The 21,625-nt window shown below is 39.7% G+C and overlaps 1 protein-coding gene across 5 annotated transcripts in view; it reads left to right on the top strand.

The window, feature by feature from the left end:
• LOC148861269 (phytochrome B-like) overlaps positions 1–21,625 on the top strand; it is a 92,642-nt gene that overhangs the window by 70,020 nt on the left and 997 nt on the right. Inside the window, exon 5 of one of the 5 annotated variants that reach the window (XR_016112815.1) lies at positions 8,395–9,122. The exons of 2 other annotated variants lie outside the window; for them this stretch is intronic. Coding sequence is in view for 2 of the 3 variants with exons in the window: in XM_088983954.1 (XP_088840080.1) it covers positions 8,395–8,440 (46 nt within the window). In the remaining variant the exon portion in view is untranslated. Of the gene's footprint in view, positions 1–2,636; positions 3,046–8,394; positions 9,273–21,625 lie in introns of those variants that run through there. 2 more of the 5 variants (XM_088983954.1, XM_088983956.1) reach the window with 2 other exon arrangements.

Here is a 21,625-nt window from a genome sequence, read left to right as displayed (position 1 = left end):
ATGGATAGGGTAAAGGAAGCCATTGCAAGTGCATTTAGTGGACATGAGGAAAAATATAAAAACAGTTTTGAAATCATTGATGAGAGGTGGGAGTGTCAACTCTACCAACCATTGCACGTAGCAAGCTTCTATTTAAATCTGGAGTTTTACTATGATGGTGTTGAAAGGATTGATTCAGATGAAGAAACCATCACCAGGCTCTATAAAGTAATTGAATTGTTTGAGAAGGACAAAAACATGATCAATGCAATCATTGATGAGATAAACAAATATAAAAATGCAGAGGGTGTTTTTGGTCTTGATATGGCTATTTGGCAGAGAAAGGTGAAAGCACCGGATAAGTAACATTGACTTAATAGTTTGTTTATATAATTATGTTAGAGTCGGTTGTACAAGGGTAGTACTGTCCTTGTATGTTTAGTTATATATGTATTGCTCTGCTGATGTGGCCCTCACTTAATGGTAATCCTTGTATATCTTAGAAGAGTATAAATAAAAGAAGGGCCGACTAGAGGTTTTGTGATTTTTCTCTCTAGTTCGGCTGTGACTTTTCTCCTTTTTCTTCTCTTTCTCCTTCTCCTTCTCTTTCTCTTTTCCTTCTCTTTCTTCTGATCTGAACATATACGAACATCTAATCTGAGTTTTATCATGGTATCAGAGCCACGATAATCAGTTCAGATCAGTTCTCCTTTTCTCTCTGTTCTGCGAATTCCTCTCTAGGGTTTTGCAGAATTCTCATTGATATTTAGAGAGTTTTCTAGAAAGGAAGAAAAGGACTGGTCATTTTCTCCTTTTGGGGGGGGGGGGGGGGTTCCATGCCTTCAATGAGTGCAGTCGTTGTGGTTTTGTGTGGTTGGTAGAAAACCCTCTACTCGCAATTCGAAGAGGGCTGGTTTTGTGATGGTGACAGTGCAGACTTGGTACCCTCTACTCGACAGGTACATGATCTTCGAACTAAGTTGTGGTATGTACCAAGCTTCTTTTATATGTTGCAGAACTGAAAATATTATTCATGAGGGGTGTTGTGAGGGTTTCTAGTGCTGACAGTAAACGACAACAGTAGTGTTGTTGCTAAAAGTGGGGAACAGTTGTGAATATTATTGCTGAAACAGTGGTGAATAGTTGTGAGTGTTGCTGCTGAAACCTGGTACTAGGAACCCTAGTGGTGTTCAGTTATTCGTGTGGAGTGTGGTAATTTATTAGGGCAGTAGAGTAACAATTTAGTGGTACAACCTCCCATTGTTTTTTGTGCAGTCATGGGAGACGACAGTGAATACAAATCAAGTGTGATGGTGCCTTCTAATTATCTGAATGTGCAGATGACTTCTATAAAACTGAATGGTGAGAATTATGTCCCTTGGGCCAAGTTTGTTGAAGTTTTCCTGAAAGCCAAAAAGAAAGTGAAACATGTGAGGGAGATAAACCCTCAATTGATTCTCCGAGATATGATGAATAGGAGCAGGAGGATGCTCAAATTATGACTTGGCTATGGAATAGCATGGAGTCCAAAATTAGTGTGAACTTCATGTTTTTAGATACAGCCAAGGAAGTCTGGGATCATGCAAGGAAACTATATTCTGGACAAGATAACACTACTAGGGTTTACCAACTGTACCAAGAGTACTTCAATCTACAACAAGGGAATCAGAGTCTTGAGGACTATTATGCCAATATGAGAAATTTACAAAATGAGTTGAATGTTTATCATCCTCTTACACCTGATGTCAAAGTTCAGCAACAACAAAGAGAGCAGTTGGATGTGACCAGATTTTTAGTAGGGCTGAAATCTGAGTATGAATCCGTAAGAGCACAGATATTAGGTGGATTTGCTCTTCCCTCTCTTGAGGAAGTGTTTGCTCATCTTCGGAGGATTTCAGTTGGACCCATAGAGACTTCCACTATGTCAGATAGGTCTGCATTTGCAGTTATGAGAGGGGGAGGTCGTGGTGGTAGAGGAGGTCAGCATGGTCGTGGTAGTGGTGGTGGACCCATGTATGGTCGTGGTGGTGGTGGAATGTATAATCGTGGTGGTGGTCGTGTTGGAGGACGAGACTCAGGGAGAGCCCGTGGTAGGGGACGTGGTAATACTCAGAGAAGGTGTACTCATTGTGGTATGGAGGGGCATACTATCAACTTTTGCTACGATCTCCATGGCCCACCTTCAACCTGGGTGAATCATGCAACTGTAAATGGTGGTATCTCAAGTCACTGATCAGATCCCCACTACATCTACAGATACTTCTAGAAAGGAGATGGTGAGTGTTTCACAGGATGAGTATGAGCAGTTCATTCAGGGTACATCTCAATAGAACACAACTACCCTTGCACACACAGGTATGGCTTGTCTGATATCCACATCTTCCCGTTGGATTGTAGATTTTGGAGCTTTCGATCATATGACTGGAACTTCAGGTGTGTTTTCATCCATTTCTCCGTCCTCCACTTCCCAATCTGTTACTCTTGCCAATAGCTCTACATCAGCCATATGTGGTGTTGGTAATGTTGACACTGACTCATTATCCCTCTCCTCAGTTCTATATGTTCCCAAGTTTCCCTTTAACCTGATGCTTGTTAGTAAATTGACTCAGTCTCTTAATTGTTCAATAACGTTTTACCCTTCCTCTTGTGTGTTTCAGGATCTCAAGACGGGGATGAAGATTGGTGGAGGGCATGAAGCTAGTGGATTGTATTATCTTGATGGAGGTGGTTCGGCAACAGCTCTTCAGTCATCTCTCTCCCCTCATCAGTGGCATTGCAGACTTGGTCATCCATCTCTTAGAGCTCTTCAATTACTTGTTTCGTCGTTGTGTCGTCTTTCTAATTTAAATTGTGAGTCGTGTCAGTTTGGGAAACATCATCGTGTCTCCTTTAGTCCTAGAGTTGATAGTCATACATCGAGTCCTTTTTCTTTAGTCCATTCGGACATCTGGGGTCCAAACAGAGTAGTGTCTTATAATGGTTACAAGTACTTTGTAATTTTTGTTGATGATTATTCAAGGATGACATGGCTTTACCTTATGAAAGAAAAGAGTGAATTGTTTTCTATCTTCTAGAAATTTTATGCTGAAATTTGCAATCAATTTGGTGTAAATATTAAAATTCTTCGTTCTGATAATGGCTGCGAGTATTTTTCCACACACTTTCAAGAATATTTGGAACAACATGGCATTATCCATCAAACCTAAAAGAAAAAACCGTCACCTTTTGGAAACTACTCGGTCCCTCCTACATCAGATGAATGTCCCCAAACCCTTTTGGAGTGATGTTGTACTCACATCTTGATTTCTTATTAACCGCATACTCATGTCTATCCTTGAAGGTCAGCCCCCTTTCTCTGTTCTATTTCCCACGTTGTCTCCTTTTCCCCTTACTCCCAGAGTTTTTGGATGCGTGTGTTTCGTTCATAATCTTGGGCTTGGAATGGACAAGTTAGATGCTAGATCCACTAAGTGTGTCTTTGTTGCCTATTCCAGGACTCAAAAAGGGTATAAGTGTTATAACCCTCATTATCGGCGTTATTTTGTGTGTTCTGATGTTACATTTTTTGAGTTTGTTCCTTTCTTCTCCAGGTTGGATACTTCTTCTCCTCTGTTGCCATCAATCCCTCTTCCAGTTCCTGTTGAGGATCCCGTTCCTCTTGTTCCGGTCGTGACCCAGTCTTTGCTTCAGTGCAGCTACCTGAGAGAGGACCACCTATCCGGCAAGTGTATACACATCGTCAGGCATCGGCTCTTCCCTAGCTTCATCACTGTCGATAGATCCGGCAATTGATCCCACCCCTGCCCCAACTCCAAGTTCTAACCTTGATCTTCCTATTGCTTCCCATTGACAGAGGACCACCTATTGCTTCCCATCGACAGATCCGACACCGGCAGTTGATCCCACCGTCGACAGATCCGGCAGTTGATCCCTTGTATCTCACATTTCGGCTTCCCATCGACAGTTTGTTCTATGCTATCCTCTGTCTCTGTTCCCAAGGATGTCCAAGAAGCCCTGAATTCTCCAAGGTGGCACCAAGCAATGGAAGAACTCTCGGCCCTGACTCGTACTCATACGTGGGACCTCACTACTCTTCCTCCTAGTAAGCATGTGGTCGGATGTAAGTGGGTATACACGGTTAAATACTTACCTGATGGAAGTGTTGAACGGTTGAAAGCTCGGTTAGTTGCCAAAGGTTATTCATGGTATTGATTACACAATCACCTTCTCTCCGGTTGCCAAAATTGGGTCAGTTCGTGTTCTAATTTCTCTTGCTGCTATGTTTGATTGGCCCTTGTTTCAACTTGACATCAAGAATGCCTTTTTACATGGTGATCTTCTTTTAGAGGTGTACACGGAGCAACCACCAGGGTTTGTTGCTCAGGGGGAGGGTGAGAAGGTCTGTAGACTTAAGAAGGCTATTTATGGACTTAAACAATCCCCCCGTGCATGGTTTGGGAGATTTAGTGAAGTGGTGAAGAAGTTTGGAATGAAACAGTGTCAGGTTGATCATTCCGTATTCAGCTTTGAATCAAATGCTGGGAAGATTTTGTTGGTGGTATATGTAGATGACATTGTTATCATAGGCAGTGACAGACCAGGAATTGACAGGTTGAAGACTTACTTGCATGATCACTTCCAGACAAAGGATCTTGGCAAATTAGGATACTTCCTAGGGATAGAGGTTGCAAGGTCCAAGAATGGTATTAATATGTGCTAGAGGAAATATGTTCTTGATTTGCTAGAGGAAATAGGGTTGTTGGGTGCCAGACCAGATGAAACACCTATGGAACTGAATGCTAGATTGGGTAGTGATACAGGTAAGGAGTTTAAGGATCCGGGAAGGTACAGAAGACTGGTGGGTAAGCTTAATTACCTAACCATCACTCGACCTGATATCTCATTTGCGGTCAGTGTAGTGAGTCAATTTATGCAGAATCCAAGAATCCCACACTGGGAGGCAATCCTAAGGATTGTGAGGTATTTGAAGGGTGCTCCAGGTCATGGTTTGTTGTATAAGAGTGGAGGAAGTCTTGAGATAGAGGGATACACAGATGCTGATTGGGCCGGGTCCATATCTGACAGAAGGTCCACTACAGGGTATTGTACTTTTCTTGGTGGGAACTTAGTGACATGGAAGAGTAAGAAGTAGACAGTGGTAGCAAGTAGTGCAGAGGCTAAATTTAGGGCTATGGCTCACACATGTGAACTGGTGTGGTTGAAGCATCTACTAGAGGAGATGGGATACTCGATTGACACTCCTATGAAATTATACTATGATAACCAAGCTGCATACCATATCTCCTCTAAGCCAATGTTTCACGAAGGGACGAAGCACATAGAAGTGGATTGCCACTTTGTACGTGAGAAGGTGCTTAGTGGAGTGATAAGTACAGCATATGTGAATAAGGAAATCAATGGGCAGATTTGTTTACCAAAGGGTTGAATCGGGGAAGAGTAGACTACATATGTACTCACCAGCTTGAGGGGGAGTGTTAGAGTCGGCTGTACAAGGGTAGTACAGTCCTTTTATGTTTAGTTATATATGTATTGCTCTGCTGATGTGGTCCTCACTTAAGTGAGGGCACAATGGTAATCCTTGTATATCTTAGAAGAGTATAAATAAAAGAAGGGCTGACTAGAGGTTTTGTGATTTTTCTCCTTTTTCTTCTCTTTCTCCTTCTCCTTCTCTCTCTCTTTTCCTTCTCTTTCTTCTGATCTGAACATATACAAACATCTAATCTGAGTTTTATCAAATTATTTAGTATATTTTTTATGTATTTGTTGAAACTGAAGGAGAGGAGACTTGTGTGTTTCGGCAATGAGGGTTCTGAGAAGAGTTTTCGAACTAAACCTATCTCAGCCCTCTAACACTGTTTTATTAGATATTTTTGAGTAATTACAAGGAGGCCCTTAGTTGGGCAGAATTTACAAAGAATTAAAAAAAATAACTTAACATTGACAGGATGGGCCCAAAATAACAAGAAGAATAAACAACCTATGGGCCATTCGGCCCATCTTCTCTACACTCCCCCTCAAGCTGAGCATAGATGTCAATCATGCCAAGCTTGCTGGTATCATGTTGAAGTTTTGCCTTGGGAATACCTTTGGTAAGAAAATCTGCCAACTGTCCTTCAGATGTGATGAAAGGAAGACACACTTCACCCGAAGAGACCCTTTCCCTAATGAAGTGTCGATCAACTTCAATATGCTTGGTTCTATCATGTTGCACTGGGTTGTGAGCAATGTTGATGGCAGCCTGATTATCATAGTATAACATCATTGGCTTGTCATTATTCAACTCCAAGTTCTTCCATCAAAGATTTTAGCCATAATAATTCAAAAACCCCATGTGCCATGGCCCTGTATTCTGCTTCAGTAGAAGACCGAGCAACAACCGATTGTTTCTTGCTTCTCCAAGAAACAACATTACCAGCTACCAAGCTGCAATACCTAGATGTAGATCTTCTGTCATCAATGTTTCCGGCCCAGTCAGCATCGGTGTAAGCTTCAAGTTTCATATGGCCATGCTTGGCAAACAGAATACCCTTTCCTGGGGAGCCCTTCAAATAACTTAGGATTCTCTCTGCAACTGCCAAATGAGTGTCTCGAGGAGCATGCATGAATTGGCTAATGCAACTGACTGCATATGCAATATCTGGCCGAGTCATGCATAGATACAAAAGTTTCCCAAGAAGTCTCTGAAAGATTCCTTTGTCTTCTAACAATGTCCCTTCTGAGGCTGAGAGTTTATGACTCATATCAATAGGAGTAGCAGCTGGTCTAGCACCCATCTTTCCAGTTTCAGAGAGCAAGTCAAGAGCATACTTTCTTTGGGAGATAAGAATCCCATCCTTGGATCGAGCCACTTCTATGCCAAGAAAGTATCTCAATTCCCCCAAATCTTTAATCTCAAACTCTGTATGGAGAAAAGATTTTAGATCTTGAATTCCTGAGGCATCATTACCCATCACTACAATATCATCTACATACACAATGAGGTATACTGCCAGAGGTCCACTCCTCTTCACAAAAAGAGTATGATCGGACTATGTCTGCACATAACCAAAGTTAACAAGTGTTGTTCTAAATCTCTCAAACCATGCTCTAGGGGACTGTTTTAGTCCATAAAGAGATTTCTTCAGCCTGCATACCTTCCCTTTTATATCAGTTCCATACATCCCTGGAGGAAGAGACATGTAAACCTCCTCATGTAGTTCACCATTCAGAAATGCATTCTTCACATCCAATTGATAAAGGGGCCAATCAAAGTGAGCAGCTAAAGATAGAAGAACCCTCACAGATGTCATCTTGGCAACAGGTGCAAAAGTCTCTAAATAATCAATCCCATATGTCTGTGTATAGCCTTTTGCAACCAGCCTGGCCTTGCACCTTTCAATGATACCATCAGCTCTGTATTTGATAGTAAAGACCCACTTGCAACCAACAGGATCCTTCCCTTCAGGCAAATCCATCACTTCCCATGTGTCATTCTTGTGTAGGGCATCTATTTCAGATTTCATAGCATCCCTCCATTCTAGAATCTTAAGAGCTTCTGACACAGACCTGGGAATAGGATGAGAAGCAACAGAAGAGAGATAGGCAAAATATGAAGGTGAAAGCAAACTGTAAGAAAAGTGCTTGGAAATGCAGTGTGCAGTGCACTTCCGTTTTCCTTTTCTAACAGCAATGGGAATATCAAGGTCAGGGAAGGATGAATCCAAAGGTGCTGAACTAGTACCTATTGTCTCTTCTGTGACTGGAAGTATAGGAGGCTCATGTGTTGTAGGAGAAACAACCTGCACATTTCTGGATCTTTGCCTTTGATACACCTTGGGATTGAGGACAGGACGAGGAGGTAGGGTACCAGGACAAGGAGAATGGAACGACCGATCCAACCTTGATTCATTTGAGGGAGAGGCAGACACATCAAGGGACTCAACAGGGACAGGAAGAGGAAGAGCAAGCATCTGTGTCAAATTCTCCCCCTATGGACAATGTCCTTCTGGAGAGGAACCATAAAAAGGGGAAGACTCATCAAAGGTGACATCCATTGAAACATACCGATTGCCAGACTTTGGATCAAAACAGCAATAACCCTTCTGTTTGGGGGAATAACCAAGGAAAATACACTTTTGGGAATAAAATTTTACTTAATATTTTGTTATTATTTAATTTTTAACAGCTGATTGGTGGGTTTCATATGGTGTTTCAGCTCCAAATTTACAAAAGATTGCAATTAAAGTTCTTAGTTTGACATGTAGTGCAACTGGAGTGTATTTGAGCATGTAATTAAAACTTCACTTGAGATTTTAACATTATATTTTTATATTTTATAATCCATTATATGTTGATACTTTTAGTTTTAAACTTTTAATTTTATTTATCAATCTTATGTTTTATGAATTTATGCAGATCCATACCAAAAAAGGAATCGGTTGGATCAAAAGTGCTTGAATGACTTAGTCTTCATTAAGTATAACCAATTGCTTAAAGAGAACTTGGATTCACGTAGTGTCACTGATCCTATGTCTTTGAAAGATATAGATGAAAATAATGAATGGTTATTGGGGGAGATGGCACGTGAAGATGGTGGAGCTAAAAATGATTTGGTATTCCATGATGATTCTTTAACATGGGAGATGTGGCTCTTGCTTCGGGAGTCAAAGAGCCAATAAGGAGCACTAGAAATAGAGGTTCAGGTGTAGCTTCAACTTCTCATGCAAGAGTAGCAACATCAGCCAATGCAAGAAGGTCTAGAGGGGGTTCAAGTTCTCAACTTCGTTTGGAAGATGAAGAGTTTGAGGAAGATGAACGGGAAGAGGCGTTGGGAGACTATAATTTTGATGATGAGGAGGATGATGAAGTTGAACTTCCAAATGGAGAAGATGATGAGGAAGAAGATTATGGAAATGAAGAGTGAATGGGTGACACTTGGAGAGTAATTTATTTCAGCCAGCTTGTTTTAAAGGCTTGAAGAATGAAGATCTACTCTTTTTTTGTTTGTTTTGTTTAAGACTGGCATTTTTTTTTATGCCAGTCACGTCACACCATACTTGTTTTTTGATAATATTGACTATTGATCTTGAATCTTGATCAATCATCAATGATGTGAATGTGAACTTGTGTCATGTGTGAATCTACTGATTACCACTTACTAGATATTTAGATGTAGTGATTGTGGTAAGTCACTAAGTCACAAGTGGTATTGACTATTGAGGCTTAATTGTTTTACTTTTAACACCATGGAGAGTGGAGACTTGGACTTGGAGAGGTAAGTTTTCTTTTAATAATTTCTTTTATGTTTGTATTCTTGTTCATTATTTATGAAATTATGATATTATGCCAATCCCCATTTGCTTGTTCATTGTAAATGATTAATTTTTATTATATGACATAACTCATATGTGTGAGCCATGGATATCGGAGACTTAGAGAGGTAAGTGTCTTTTTAACTTCTCTTATATTTGTATTTTTGTATCTTATCTTATTCATGATATTTAAATTCTTTGTAATTTATAAGCACATTGGTGACATTGCTTTAACATCTTTTTATATTTTAATAATATGATTATTTCATTATTTGAATCTTTGAAAGTTTGAATTTGATAATTGATACTATCTTAGTAACTTAGTATGTTATTTTAATTATTTAATTGTTTAGAGCTTTAGACTTTAGAATAGAAATTAGAACTTTAGATTGCATTGTCATACTCATTTCTTAACTCTTAACTCTTTGAAATTTAGATTGTATTATTTTTGTTTTTTTCCTGATTTAAAATATATATATATATATATATATATATATATATATATATATATATATATATATCTTTTCATTTTTTTGGAAGTTCCTGAAAATTCTGTGTCTTTTGAAATGCGCCTTGCCTTGCGCCTCGGGCGCAAATTGGCCCCTGCGCCTTGTGCTTTTAAAAGACTGCAAATGACACAAAATCCTCAACAATAAAGTAAGAGGGAAAGTAGACTAAGCAAGAAAGACTTATTGGAAGCAATCACAATTAAGTGGTACATTGGTTGAAATCCTTGGATACATTTTCAAATGTGCCAATGGATGACTTCCTTAGAAAGTGGAAAGAAGTGGCTGAATCTTGCTCAACTATTGGTCTCCACCAGAAAGAGGGTCTGTTAAACTTAATTTTGATGGGACTTGGGAATAGTATGGGAAACCCAGGTTTATCAGGTATTGGTGAGGTTTTTAGAGATGGGGAGGGCAAGATATTAGCTCTTTACTCAGGTCCAGCTGGGGAGGGAGATTTCCTTGGAGCAGAAGTGTGGGCTCTGTTGGAAGGTGTTCAAAGGGTGAAGGATCTGAACATTAGGAAGCTAGTTGTTGAGGGAGATTCAAAATTGGCAGTGAGCTGGTTACAAAGCGAGGAGTCAAAGCTTTGGGTACGGTAATGAAAAGAAGAAAGTCAGGTGGTTGTCAAGAGATATGGAAATCTCTTTCAATTGGATTAAACGTTGTGCTATTTCATTAGCCAAACAAGGGGTGGGGAGAGAACCTCTATTCTGGGCACATTTGTAAGTGAGGGGAATAGCTGGGGAGAGATAAGAGATTTTCTCTCTCATTGACTTACCTTATACTTCTGTAATTGTTTATGCTGTACACTCCTTTTTTCTTTAATGAAATTATGCAGTTACTGATAAAAAAAGTGTATAGGACACCATCTACAACTCCACTTAAAGTTCTCTGTTACAAGTTGAAAGGGTTTAGAAGGGATCAGAGCAGATAAAAAATGGCATGGGTTGAAGTAGTGACATAATTTAAGAGCCCATAACTTAACAATTGTTTAAGACCTTTTCTCCTTGTCAGATTTATGGAGAAAGAGAAATTGGTGAGCAGTAGCAAGGTATTCATCGAGGAAGACCAGGGCAGTTACAAGATGGACTGATGGACTCTACTGCCTGAAGGTTCATTGAAGCTGAACTTTGATGGGAGTAGTCAGGGCAATCCACAGGGCACTCTGGAAAGGGGGGGGGGGGGGGGGGAGTCTGATAAACGAGCTTGGAGCGATTGTATTTCTCTACTCAGGCTCCTTGGGATTTGGAGATTCAGTCAGAGCAGAACTACTAGCAGTCCTACAAGGAGTGCAATTTGCAAATCTGCTAGGTGCAGGCCAGCTTCTTATTGAAGGGGATTCCAAGGTGGTAGTGGGGTGGTTGAAGAGCCCTGAGGATACTATGTGGTGCTGCTACATGAATGAAGTCAAAATTTAACTGACTGACAAGGAATATGTCTGTTATTATACAATGGATGGGGAGATCCGCAAATGCTTTGGCTGATGGTTTAGCTAAGCAAGGGGAAAATATGGAAGTTTTGTTTTGGGCTCAGCTGTAATGCTTGTTTTTTCTTTCTAGTTTCCTAGTAATCAGTTGGGAGAGGCTGCAGCTTGTGCCTCTCCAAGGGCTGTTGTATGAGTTTAAAGTTCTCCATTATATTCTGAAGTAATAAAGTTTTTCTTTATTCATCAAAAAAAAAAAAAAAAAAACAATGGATATGTCACTGAAGTGAATAGAGTGAATGGAAGAACATGATTCATTAATGGTTGGGACAAGGCTAAGTTGATGTGATGTAATATGTAATGGTAGGATGATTTGTTATTTTATTAAATTTAGAGATCTGTAAGTATTGTTTTATTGGATAAGAGATCTATAGGTATACTTAATCTGAAATTTGAAAATCTAAGTTCTAAATTAAATCTAATGTTTAATTTTATATCTTTAGATTCTTTACAACTAGAGAAGATAAAGTCCTAAATCATAATATATCAAATTATTCAAATAATTAGATTTTAGAAATCTCCAAGTAAAATCCTAAATATTGAGTTTTAATCTAAAATTTAAATGTTAGAAATCACATCTTTATCTTAATTAAAGACCTAAGATTCTTAAATCTTAGCAATTAAAGAGTCCTAATACTTTTAAAAATTTATATTGGTTTTTTTTTTAATTTAAAGAGTGGCATGTATAAGAATTTACCAGATCAACTATATCTATCGGAACAAAATGTTACCAGGTTTACTACCAAGTCCTAAGATATAGAATATTTAAGATAACTTTTTAGGAAAAGTAGGTGCTGTATTCTTTCTCTAATGTTGGCCTGCTTGAACAATCCATATTTGGGAGGGCCTTTTTCTACAAACTATGTGCTTGATTCTTGGGAGCACAAATGAGCTCAAGGTTGGGGCCATTCGTTGACACAATGGTGAAATCTTGGGCTGACAAATGTGAGAATGTGGGTTTGAATTTGAAGTAGCCATTTCATGCAAGAAAATGCTGTTGGTTATATCCAGTCCACCCCTTCTAATATCCTGGACGGCTGAGACCAACTTTGAGCAATTTCCCTTTATAGGCTGACTTGAGGTGATTCATGAGTCAACCATCAGGTTTTCTTACTAAGGTTCTAACCAGTCAAATCACTTGGGCAAGTGTGTCATTTGTTTCAAGGCTGAAACTTAGTATGAGTGGGATCTACCTTACTATTTTGAAACTTATCTAACGTGTGATATTTCCAACTTGGCTTCTGGCTTAGGGCATTTGTGGTTGTTACATGACAAGGTTGTTACATGACAAAGTAGGATACATAAAGGTGGGAGATAGTGTGTAGGAGAAAGGAAGAAGGTGGGTTGGGGATAGGAAATTTGGCTTTAAAGAATATAGTTTTGTTAGGTAAGTGGCTGTGGAGATGGCCCTTGGAAAGAGAGAGGTTGTGACATGAGGTGATAGCGAGTATTTACGGCTGCTTGGAAAATGGTTGGGATGGTAGTGTTTCTTATTGAACTAGCTTGACTACTCCTTGGAAAGCTATTCACAACATCCTTCCCTAACTTTGTTAGGCATGGTGTTTGTTTAGGGAATTCTGTTTACTTTTGGGAAGATGTTTGGGTGGGAAATTCGTCTCTCAAGGACCTTTTCCCTTCTCTCTACTCTATTTCCTTGTTTAAGAATAAGGTTATCTCTAATTTTCTTCCCTCCCCCCTCCCCTTCCTCTTTGTCTTTAAGTTGGAATTTTGGTTTTAGTAGGGATTTAAGGGATGTTAAACTTGGTGTTGTTCTGTGTAGAGAGACTGGGCCAAATGAGTCCTAGTATCTTTTCCTGTAATATGTTATTAGCTAATGGGCCTATCATTTCTTTTTGTTAGTTTTCTCTATGTTACTGCCTAGCTGGCCACCCACTTAAGGGCATACTTATAATTAACCTCAGATTGAAGTTTAACAAAAGGACTAGAGAAGGGAGGGAAGAGATATTTGAACTCTTCTACTTCTTCCTCTTCTTTTCTCCATCTTCTTCCTTTGTACTGCTGTTCTCTATTCTTCTTCCTTCTTTCTCTCTAAATTTTACCAAGTTTATACCAGTTTTATAGGACTGATTTACATCTTGGTATCAGAGTAGGTTTCTTTTCTCTCTTTTTTTCTTTTTCTCCTTTTCCCATACACCCTTCGATTAAGAGAGTGTATGGAGAGATAGGTTCTCTACAGTTCAGAGGACCTTTTTTCTAGTTGGTAGAGGGTTTGGAGAGTTGTATTCTGGCTGGAAATTGCCACGAAGTGATGCTGTAATGTTTTTGCCCAAAACCCTAGCCGATTAGAGATTTTCGAAGTTGCAGATAAAAGTGAAGCATTGGGTGTGGTGCTCTGTGCTTGGGAGGTGTCTTTTGACTTCTAAAAGAGGGCAGTTCAGGTTTGGAAGAGATTGGGAAGCTCTGGTAGGAGCGGCTGCATCTTCTCTCTTTCTCCCCGACAGCTGGGTGCAGTGAAACCCTAGTTTTCTAGCATCTAGGTACTTGTTTGACTTCAAGTTAGTTTTCAAAGATCAGATTTCTACTTTTATGATTTTCATTTGATTAATAGAGCAATACAGAAGTGAGTTCAAGCAAGTGCCTATTTCCGGGCTTGGCTCGGTAGATTTCGTTTTGACTGGTGTGACCACAGTTAAGTTAGATGGAACCAATTACCTTGCTCGAGCACAATCTATAAGGATTTATGCCTGTAGTAGAGGAAAATTAGGGTATCTCACAGGCAGTAAGGTGAAACCCGAAGAGGCAGACCCTGAATTTGAGAAATGGATGCAGGAGAACTATACATCCATAGGATGGTTGGTCAACTCTATGCAGCCTCATATCAGTCAACATTATCTCTGGATGCCCTCGGCCAAGGAGATCTGGGACAATACTACTGAAACCTATTCACAGAAGTTGAATGTAGCTAGAGTCTACAAGCTGAAAAATGATGTGAAGAACCTAAGATAGGGGGAGAAGAGTGTGGAAATCTACCATTCTATGCTGAAATCCTTATGGCAGGAGATTGATGTTATGGAGACAGTTGTATGGGAGAGCACAATGGATGCAAAAACTTATAGGAAGTTGCTAGAACGAAACAGGGTCTTTGAGTTTCTTATAGGACTCAACCTTGAGTTTGATATCATTAGGCAGAATATTCTAGCCAAAGATGAGGTTACTTTTGCCCAGGCTTATACTATGCTAAGGAGTTTTTTGAGAAAACCCTCTCAACCTATCTTGAAACTTTTGAGGTTATTCATCATAGTTCTTGTTCCTACACTCCACAACAGAATGGAGTGGCGGAAAGGAAGAATCGGCATGTGGTTGAAGTTGCCAGATCCCTCCTTTTACATTCCATGTTCCTACAAAATTTTGGGGAGATGCAATCATTACTGCTACCTCTTTGATTAACCGTATACCTTCTTGGGTTTTTGGCTTTAAAACCCCCTTTAGCCTTCTCTTTCCGGATGAGGATTTGTTCTCTCTTCCTCTCTGTATTTTTGGGTGCACCTGCTATGTACATGTTAACAGCCATCAAAAGCACAAATTTGAACCTAAAGCTTGTAAATGTGTTTTCCTGGGATATGCCTCCATGCAGAAGGGATATTGTTGTTTTGATCCGGTTAGTGGCACTCGTTTTGTATCTAGGGATGTCACATTTGTTGAATCTACTCCTTTCTTTAGCATTCCCGCTGAGGGGGAGAAATTTGAGGAACCCTTTGCAATGTCTCCAATAGTTCCTCTTCCTATCCCTTTTGAGTCATCTCATGAGGTGTCCACTTTTCCCACTGGGCCTACCTCCAATATTCTTGTCCCCCCCCCCTCCACCTCATCTTCATGTCATTCCTCATCATCCTGTTCTCCAAAGGTGGTACCAAAGCCACTGATTCAGACATGGGCAAGCTGTTTCCACTCCTACAGATGAGCCTCTTGCTCCTCCCGTCATCATTGAGGTAACAGATCAGTCTTTCTCTGACCCATCTACTTCTTTCCCAGACCTTGATCTTCCTATTGCTCTTCGCAAGGGCAAGCGAAAGTGTACAACCCATTGTATCTCTAAACACCTATCCTATAGCCTTCTATCTCCTACCTACTACTATGTTCTTGCTTCTGTTTCTTCCCATGTGATACCTATGTCTGTACCAGAAGCCCTATCTAAACCTGAATGGAAGGATACTATGATGGCTGAACTAGATGCTTTGCATAAGAACCATACCTAGGATATTGTTGACTTGCCAGAAGGGAAGGAACTAGTGGGTTGTAAATGGGTATTTTCCATTAAATATCATTATAATGACTCAATTGAGAGGTTTAAGGCCAGGCTGGTGGCTAAAGGCTTCACTCAGATGTACGGTATTGACTATCTTGAGACCTTTGCTCCTGTGGCTAAGATGACCTCAGTCTTGGTTTTGTTGTTCCTAGCTACTACCTATAAATGGCCTCTCCACCAGTTTGATGTTAAAAATGCTTTCTTGAATGGAGATCTACATGAAGAGGTCTATATGTCTTTGCCTCCAGGAGTGTATGGAAAGGAAATGCAAGGGAAGGTGCGTAAACTGTAGTAATCCATTTATGGTCTCATGCAGTCTCCTCAAGCTTGGTTTAAAAGATTCAGGGCTGCTCTTGTCTCATTTAGTTACACACAAACTCAATCTGATCATACCTTGTTCTTGAAGATAAATGGCTCTCTGGTAACCTTTCTAATATTCTATGTTGATGATATTGTGGTCACGGGTAATGACACCCATGAGGTCAGTAAGCTCAAAAGGTTTCTTAACTCCGAATTTGAAATCAAGGACTTAGGAGATCTCTGATATTTTTTGGGCATTGAAGTTGCTAGATCTAAGGATAGTATCTTCATTTCTCAGTGCAAATATGTTCTTGACCTCCTTGCTGAGACTGGTAAATTTGGTGCTAAACCAACCTCCATTCCTATTGATCCCAACCATAAACTTTTTGCTACAAATAGTGAACTTTTATCTGATAAGGGAGTGTTTCAGAGACTGCTTGGGAAGTTGTTATATCTTTGCATGACTCGGGTGGACATTTCCTATGCAGTGAGTGTTATTAGTCAATTTATCTCCCAGAGATACTCATTTAGCTGCCGCAGAAAGAGTTCTGTGTTACTTGAAAGGTACTCCAGAAAAGCATTCTATTTGCTAAACATGGACACATGAAGCTGGAAGCATACACTGATGCTGATTGGGCAGGATGTATTGATGATAGGAGATCCACCTCGGGTTATTATGCTTTTGTGGTAGGGAACATTGTTTCATGGAGGAGTAAGAAACAGTCAGTAGTTGCCAGATCCTCTACTGAAGTAGAATACAGGGCAATGGCACATGGTGTGTCAGAATTACTGTGGCTACAATCACTTTTAGAAGAATTGGGGTTGACTATGAGAAGCCAATGATGCTCTACTGTGATAACCAAGCAGCTATCAATATTGCACGTAATCCTGATCAACATGACAGAACTAAACACATTGAGGTTGATAGACATTTTATACGAGAAAGAGTTTCCTCAGGAGAAGTTTGCTTGCCATGCATCGCCTCAGAAGAGCAGTTGGCTGATATTTTAACTAAGGGATTCCCTAGAGGGAAGCTGGCACACTATATAAACAAGCTGGGCATGATTGACATCTATGCTCAGTTTGAGGGGGAGTGCAGAGAGACTAGGCCGAATGGGCCCTAGTATCTTTTCCTGTAATATGTTATTAGCTAATGGGCCTATCATTTCATTTTGTTAGTTTTCTATATGTTACTGCCTAGCTGGCCACCCACTTAAGGGAATACTTGTAATTAACCTTAGATTGAAATTTAACAAAAGGATTAGAGAAGGGAGGGAAGAGATATTCGAACTCTTCTTCTTCTTCCTCTTCCTTTCTCCATCTTCTTCCTTTGTACTGCTGTTCTCTATTCTTCTTCTTTCTTTCTCTCTAAATTTTACCAAGTTTATATCAGTTTTACAGGACTGATTTACATCTTCCGCAACTCATTGTTCTTGATAATGTCTGTTTGGATCCTTTAAAAATGGACAATAGGATTTGGTCCCCCCCATCCAAAAGGTTCCTTCACTTGTGCCTCCTTTTTAAAGGCCCTTTGCTCTTCCTCCGTTCAGTTTGTCTTTCTGCTTAAGGAGATTTGGGCTAGGCCTGTTCCCCCTAAAATTATCTTGTTTGGCTGGGAAGTGTTTTGTGGGAAAATCAATTCTTTAGATTTCTTGTGGAAGAAAAAACTATTTTTGCGCTTGTCTCCTAATTGGTGCATTCTTTGCAAAGCTAATGGTGAGGACTGCTTCAACTTACTAATTTCTTGTTCATTTGTTGTTGCTATTTAGGATTGGATTTTTGCCTTGTTTGGGTGCAGGTGGAACCTACCTACTGATGTAAGTTTGCTTTTTGATTCGTTAGTCTTTGTGTGGCCTACCGAAAGTGGGAAGATTATGTGGAAATGCATTAGAGCAGATGCACTTTGGACAATTTGGAAGAAAGGAATGCAAGAATTGTTAAAGAAAAGGAATGAAGCCTCCTAGATGTCAAGGAGTGCATCTTAACAAGGGCAATTCATTGGCTGAGAACTTTGGATTCTTTCCACTTGTTTTCCTTTGATGATTTTTGGAGGAATTGGTCTGCTGTGGCAAATAGTTCCTCCAAGAAGGAAAGGCTTATTGTAGTTTGGACCCCTCCACCTGAAGGTTGTAAGTAGTCAAGACAATCCTGGCCCCTCATGTATAGGAGGGGTTTTGAGAGATGAGGATAGTAATATTCTAGCCTTGTACTTGGGTCCAGTGGGATTAAGAGACTCAAATAGGGCAGAGTTATTGGCATCTTTACAAGGAATTCAAATTGCAAATCAACTTGGTGTTGAGAATCTTCTAATTGAAGGAGACTCTGAGGTTGTTGTGGGTTGGTTAACCGACCCGAACTCAGTCATGTGGTACTACAAGGATCTACTAAAGAAGGCTAGCTGGCTAACAAGGAATATGAATGTTAGCTTAGTTTGGGTGGGCAGGTCAGCACATGCTATGGCTGATTATCTTGCTAAACAAGGGATTTTGAGGTAACATCTGTACTGGGATACCTTGTAATGGTTTATTTCTAGTGCTCTGTTGTCTTTTACACTTTCAAGGGAGGTAATACCTGGTGCCTCTATTTGGGCTGCTTGTAAGAGTTCTCATATTTTGATAATAAAAGGTTGGTGGGATATGGGGAATGTGGAGAGAGGAGCATAGCTTTGTTAGGAAAATGGTTGCAGAGGCTACCCCTAGATAAGGAGAAGTTGTGGGATAAGGTGGTGGTAAGTATCCATGTGTTACTGGACAGTGGATGGGATCCTGGTTTGTCTACAAGGGCTAACAAGGGTGTCTTCCTGGAAGGTGATCCATAGAATTCTTCCCTTCTTCCTCACGTGTATCAGGTATGATGTTTCCTCTAGGACTAATATCTAATTTTGGGAACACACTTGGGTGGGGCAATATTCTCTTAAATATCAACTTCTATCTTTATTTGCACTCTCTTCTTTAAAAGGAGAATTGGTTTCATGTTCTTGACAAGGTGTTCCCAGATCCTTCTAAGGGAATTGGTTCCAGAACTTCCTCGTGTCTTAAGACTCCAAGTTCTTGACAGGGTGTTCCTGGATCCTTTTAAGTCTGACTATAGAATCTGGACTCCAAACCCTTTTGGTTCTTTCTCTTGTGTTTTTTTCTTCAAGGTCTTATCCTCCTCTACTAGTCAATTGTATCCTTTTCCTGTGACAGAAGTTTGGTGTAGGCCAATTCCTCTTAGAGTCTGAGCTTTTCTTGGGAAGCCTATTGTGGGAAAATTAACACACTTGATTTGTTCCAGAAAAGGAGACCTAATTTGTGTTTATCCCTAATTGCTGTAGTCTTTGCAAAGCTAATGATGAGACTTGTTATCACTTACAAATCTCTTGTGGAGATGCACTGGGGCTGCACTTTTTTGGATGATGTGGGAAGAAATGAATGGAAGAATACTCAAGGGCAAAGAAAGAAGCAAGGAGGCATTAATAGTGTACCACAGTGAGAGTGGGCTACTGAGTAAAGCCCTTGGAGAGCTATCATATGTTTCTACAGATGATATTATTAGGAAGTGGAGGAAAGTCGGCAGCACATCATCAATAAAAGAATGTGATAGATTTTAACTGGAATCCACCAGATAAAGGTTTCATAAAGCTCAACTGTGGTGGTAACAGCATGGGCAATCTGGAACCTCTAGTAGTGGGGGTGTCTTTAGAAATGAAAAAGGTACTATTGTTGCATTATTTTTGGGATCAGTAGGTATAGGGGATTCCTTGCAGGTGAAATTATGCATTAATGGAGGATTCGCAACAAGCTAGAAGCATAAAATCTAAAGAAATTTATTATTGAAGAGGACTCGGAGATGGTGATAAGCTGGTTGATGAGTAGTGAGCCAACTATGTGGGCATATAAGAATGAAATAAAATGTTCAGATGGTTGACAAGCAATATGGAAATTAAATTCCATTGGGTAAAAAGAACAACAAATTGTATGGCTGATACATTACCAAAACAAGGGGTGGGAAGAAATCAAATGTTATGCACTTAATTGTAACTGAAAAAGAGGGGAGAGAGAAGAATTTATCTCTTAAGAGGGTTTCTGTAAATTTGTAAATATTCTCTACTTTTTCTAATTTTGTAAAATTTACAATTGCTGATAAAAAGCAACATTCAAAATTTTCATTAAAGATAAAAAGATAGGAAACGACCTCATTCGGAAAGAAATGAAAGGAAGTGACAAAAACATTGTAGTAACCTATCCAGACACACATAAGAAGCATGGTGATGTAAAATTACAGTCAGCCCTGTGGGCGAAGTCTCAGGCTAACCAAGTGTCAGCACTGTGGGTGGAGATGTAAAATTACAGTCAGCCTTGTGGTTGTTTCAGATCTGCCCTCTCCCTCTCTAGCTAACTTAAGTGTCAGCAATGTTATTGGCAGATTCGTGGACCTAGCTGCCAAGTCCTTTGCGTCTCTAATGAAATATCTCAAGATTTGTGGGCCTTTTTTTTTCTGGTTACATCCAATCTAAAATTATATGACAATCTCCTTCAGAGTTATCCTGACAAGATGGTTTTTTTTTACCAAAAGAATTACTGATTTTGGATGGTACTCTATAGCATGCTGAGAAAATTTTCATTTGGTAGGAATTATTATTCTCGTCAAATTCACTTGTTTCCGTTGTACATGGATAGTGAGAAGTGCTAATGCACTGGCAGATGGTCTAGCTAGGCAAGGGGTGAACAGAAACTCAATGTTTTGGGCTGTTTTGTAATTGTTTCATGAATTCGGGTTTATAGGGTATTTGGGAGTTGAGATTTTTTAGCTCCTTACCTTGTAATTCAGCTTTTCCATCTTATTAATAAAATTCACTGTTATTGATCAAAAAAAAAAAAAAAAGAAATCACTTGTTTCATGTTGCAACATGCTCATCACTATACGTCTTTATTGAACATTATGCTGGCAATTGCCAAAAAAAAGAAATCACTTTTTTCAACTTTTCATTGCACGAAAGAGCACCAAAGTCTTTGAAGCATGGAAGTTAGTTCTGGTAGAAAGGAAACTGAAGTAATTGTTAGTGCAGCCAGAATGTTGGGGTTACAAAGAATTAAATGCAGAAACAAATGAAACCTGCTATGAACCATAGATATTGTTCATGGTTAAATGCAGAATTAAATGTGGACACACACATGAATATGAGAAATGGGGATATGACTCCATTCCTACAATCTCAGATGCAGTACAGGTATCCCGTGTAATATGCATATCATGCCACAATTCCAAATTTCCTAGTAACCATGGGTTATTAAATGAACTTCTCCACTGATGTCAGACTGCCAGCTCCAATACCACTTGACGCCTGCATCAAGGTGCAAATCAGCTAACCCACTTTAAGAACTTTCACTGCATCAGTCCTAGGGCCCTGGTATGGGCCCATCTTGGTCCACCCAATCGCATTCCTACTGAATATGTATCAATTTTGCCTTGCTGGTAATTGCTGATTATCTAGACTTTTTCCCTCTTTCAAATACATAATGAGATTACTTTAGATGTAGGGGTGCAATCAATTTCTGGAACATGTCAATGAATAATATACCATTAGAACCAAGAGGCCTGCTGTGGACTAGTTTCCATCATCCTTCAGATGCTGGAAGCTAGCACCTGTTTCTGGCCATTGGTACATTCTTATGAGATGCAAAATGAGCTTGTCACTTTGGTAGTGTGGTATTCTGTTCCCTACATCCTGTAACAATTGGGTGACACAAAAGAAAATAGGAAAAAGAAAAGCAGAACTGCAGAAGTGGGCATA

The sequence above is a fragment of the Nelumbo lutea genome, chromosome 4 (genome assembly GCF_056320005.1).
Source record: "Nelumbo lutea isolate HS-2025 chromosome 4, American lotus-T2T, whole genome shotgun sequence".
Taxonomy (NCBI): Eukaryota; Viridiplantae; Streptophyta; class Magnoliopsida; order Proteales; family Nelumbonaceae; genus Nelumbo; species Nelumbo lutea.
Note: the sequence above shows the minus strand (reverse complement) of the source record. Positions and strands in the feature narration are given on the sequence as shown.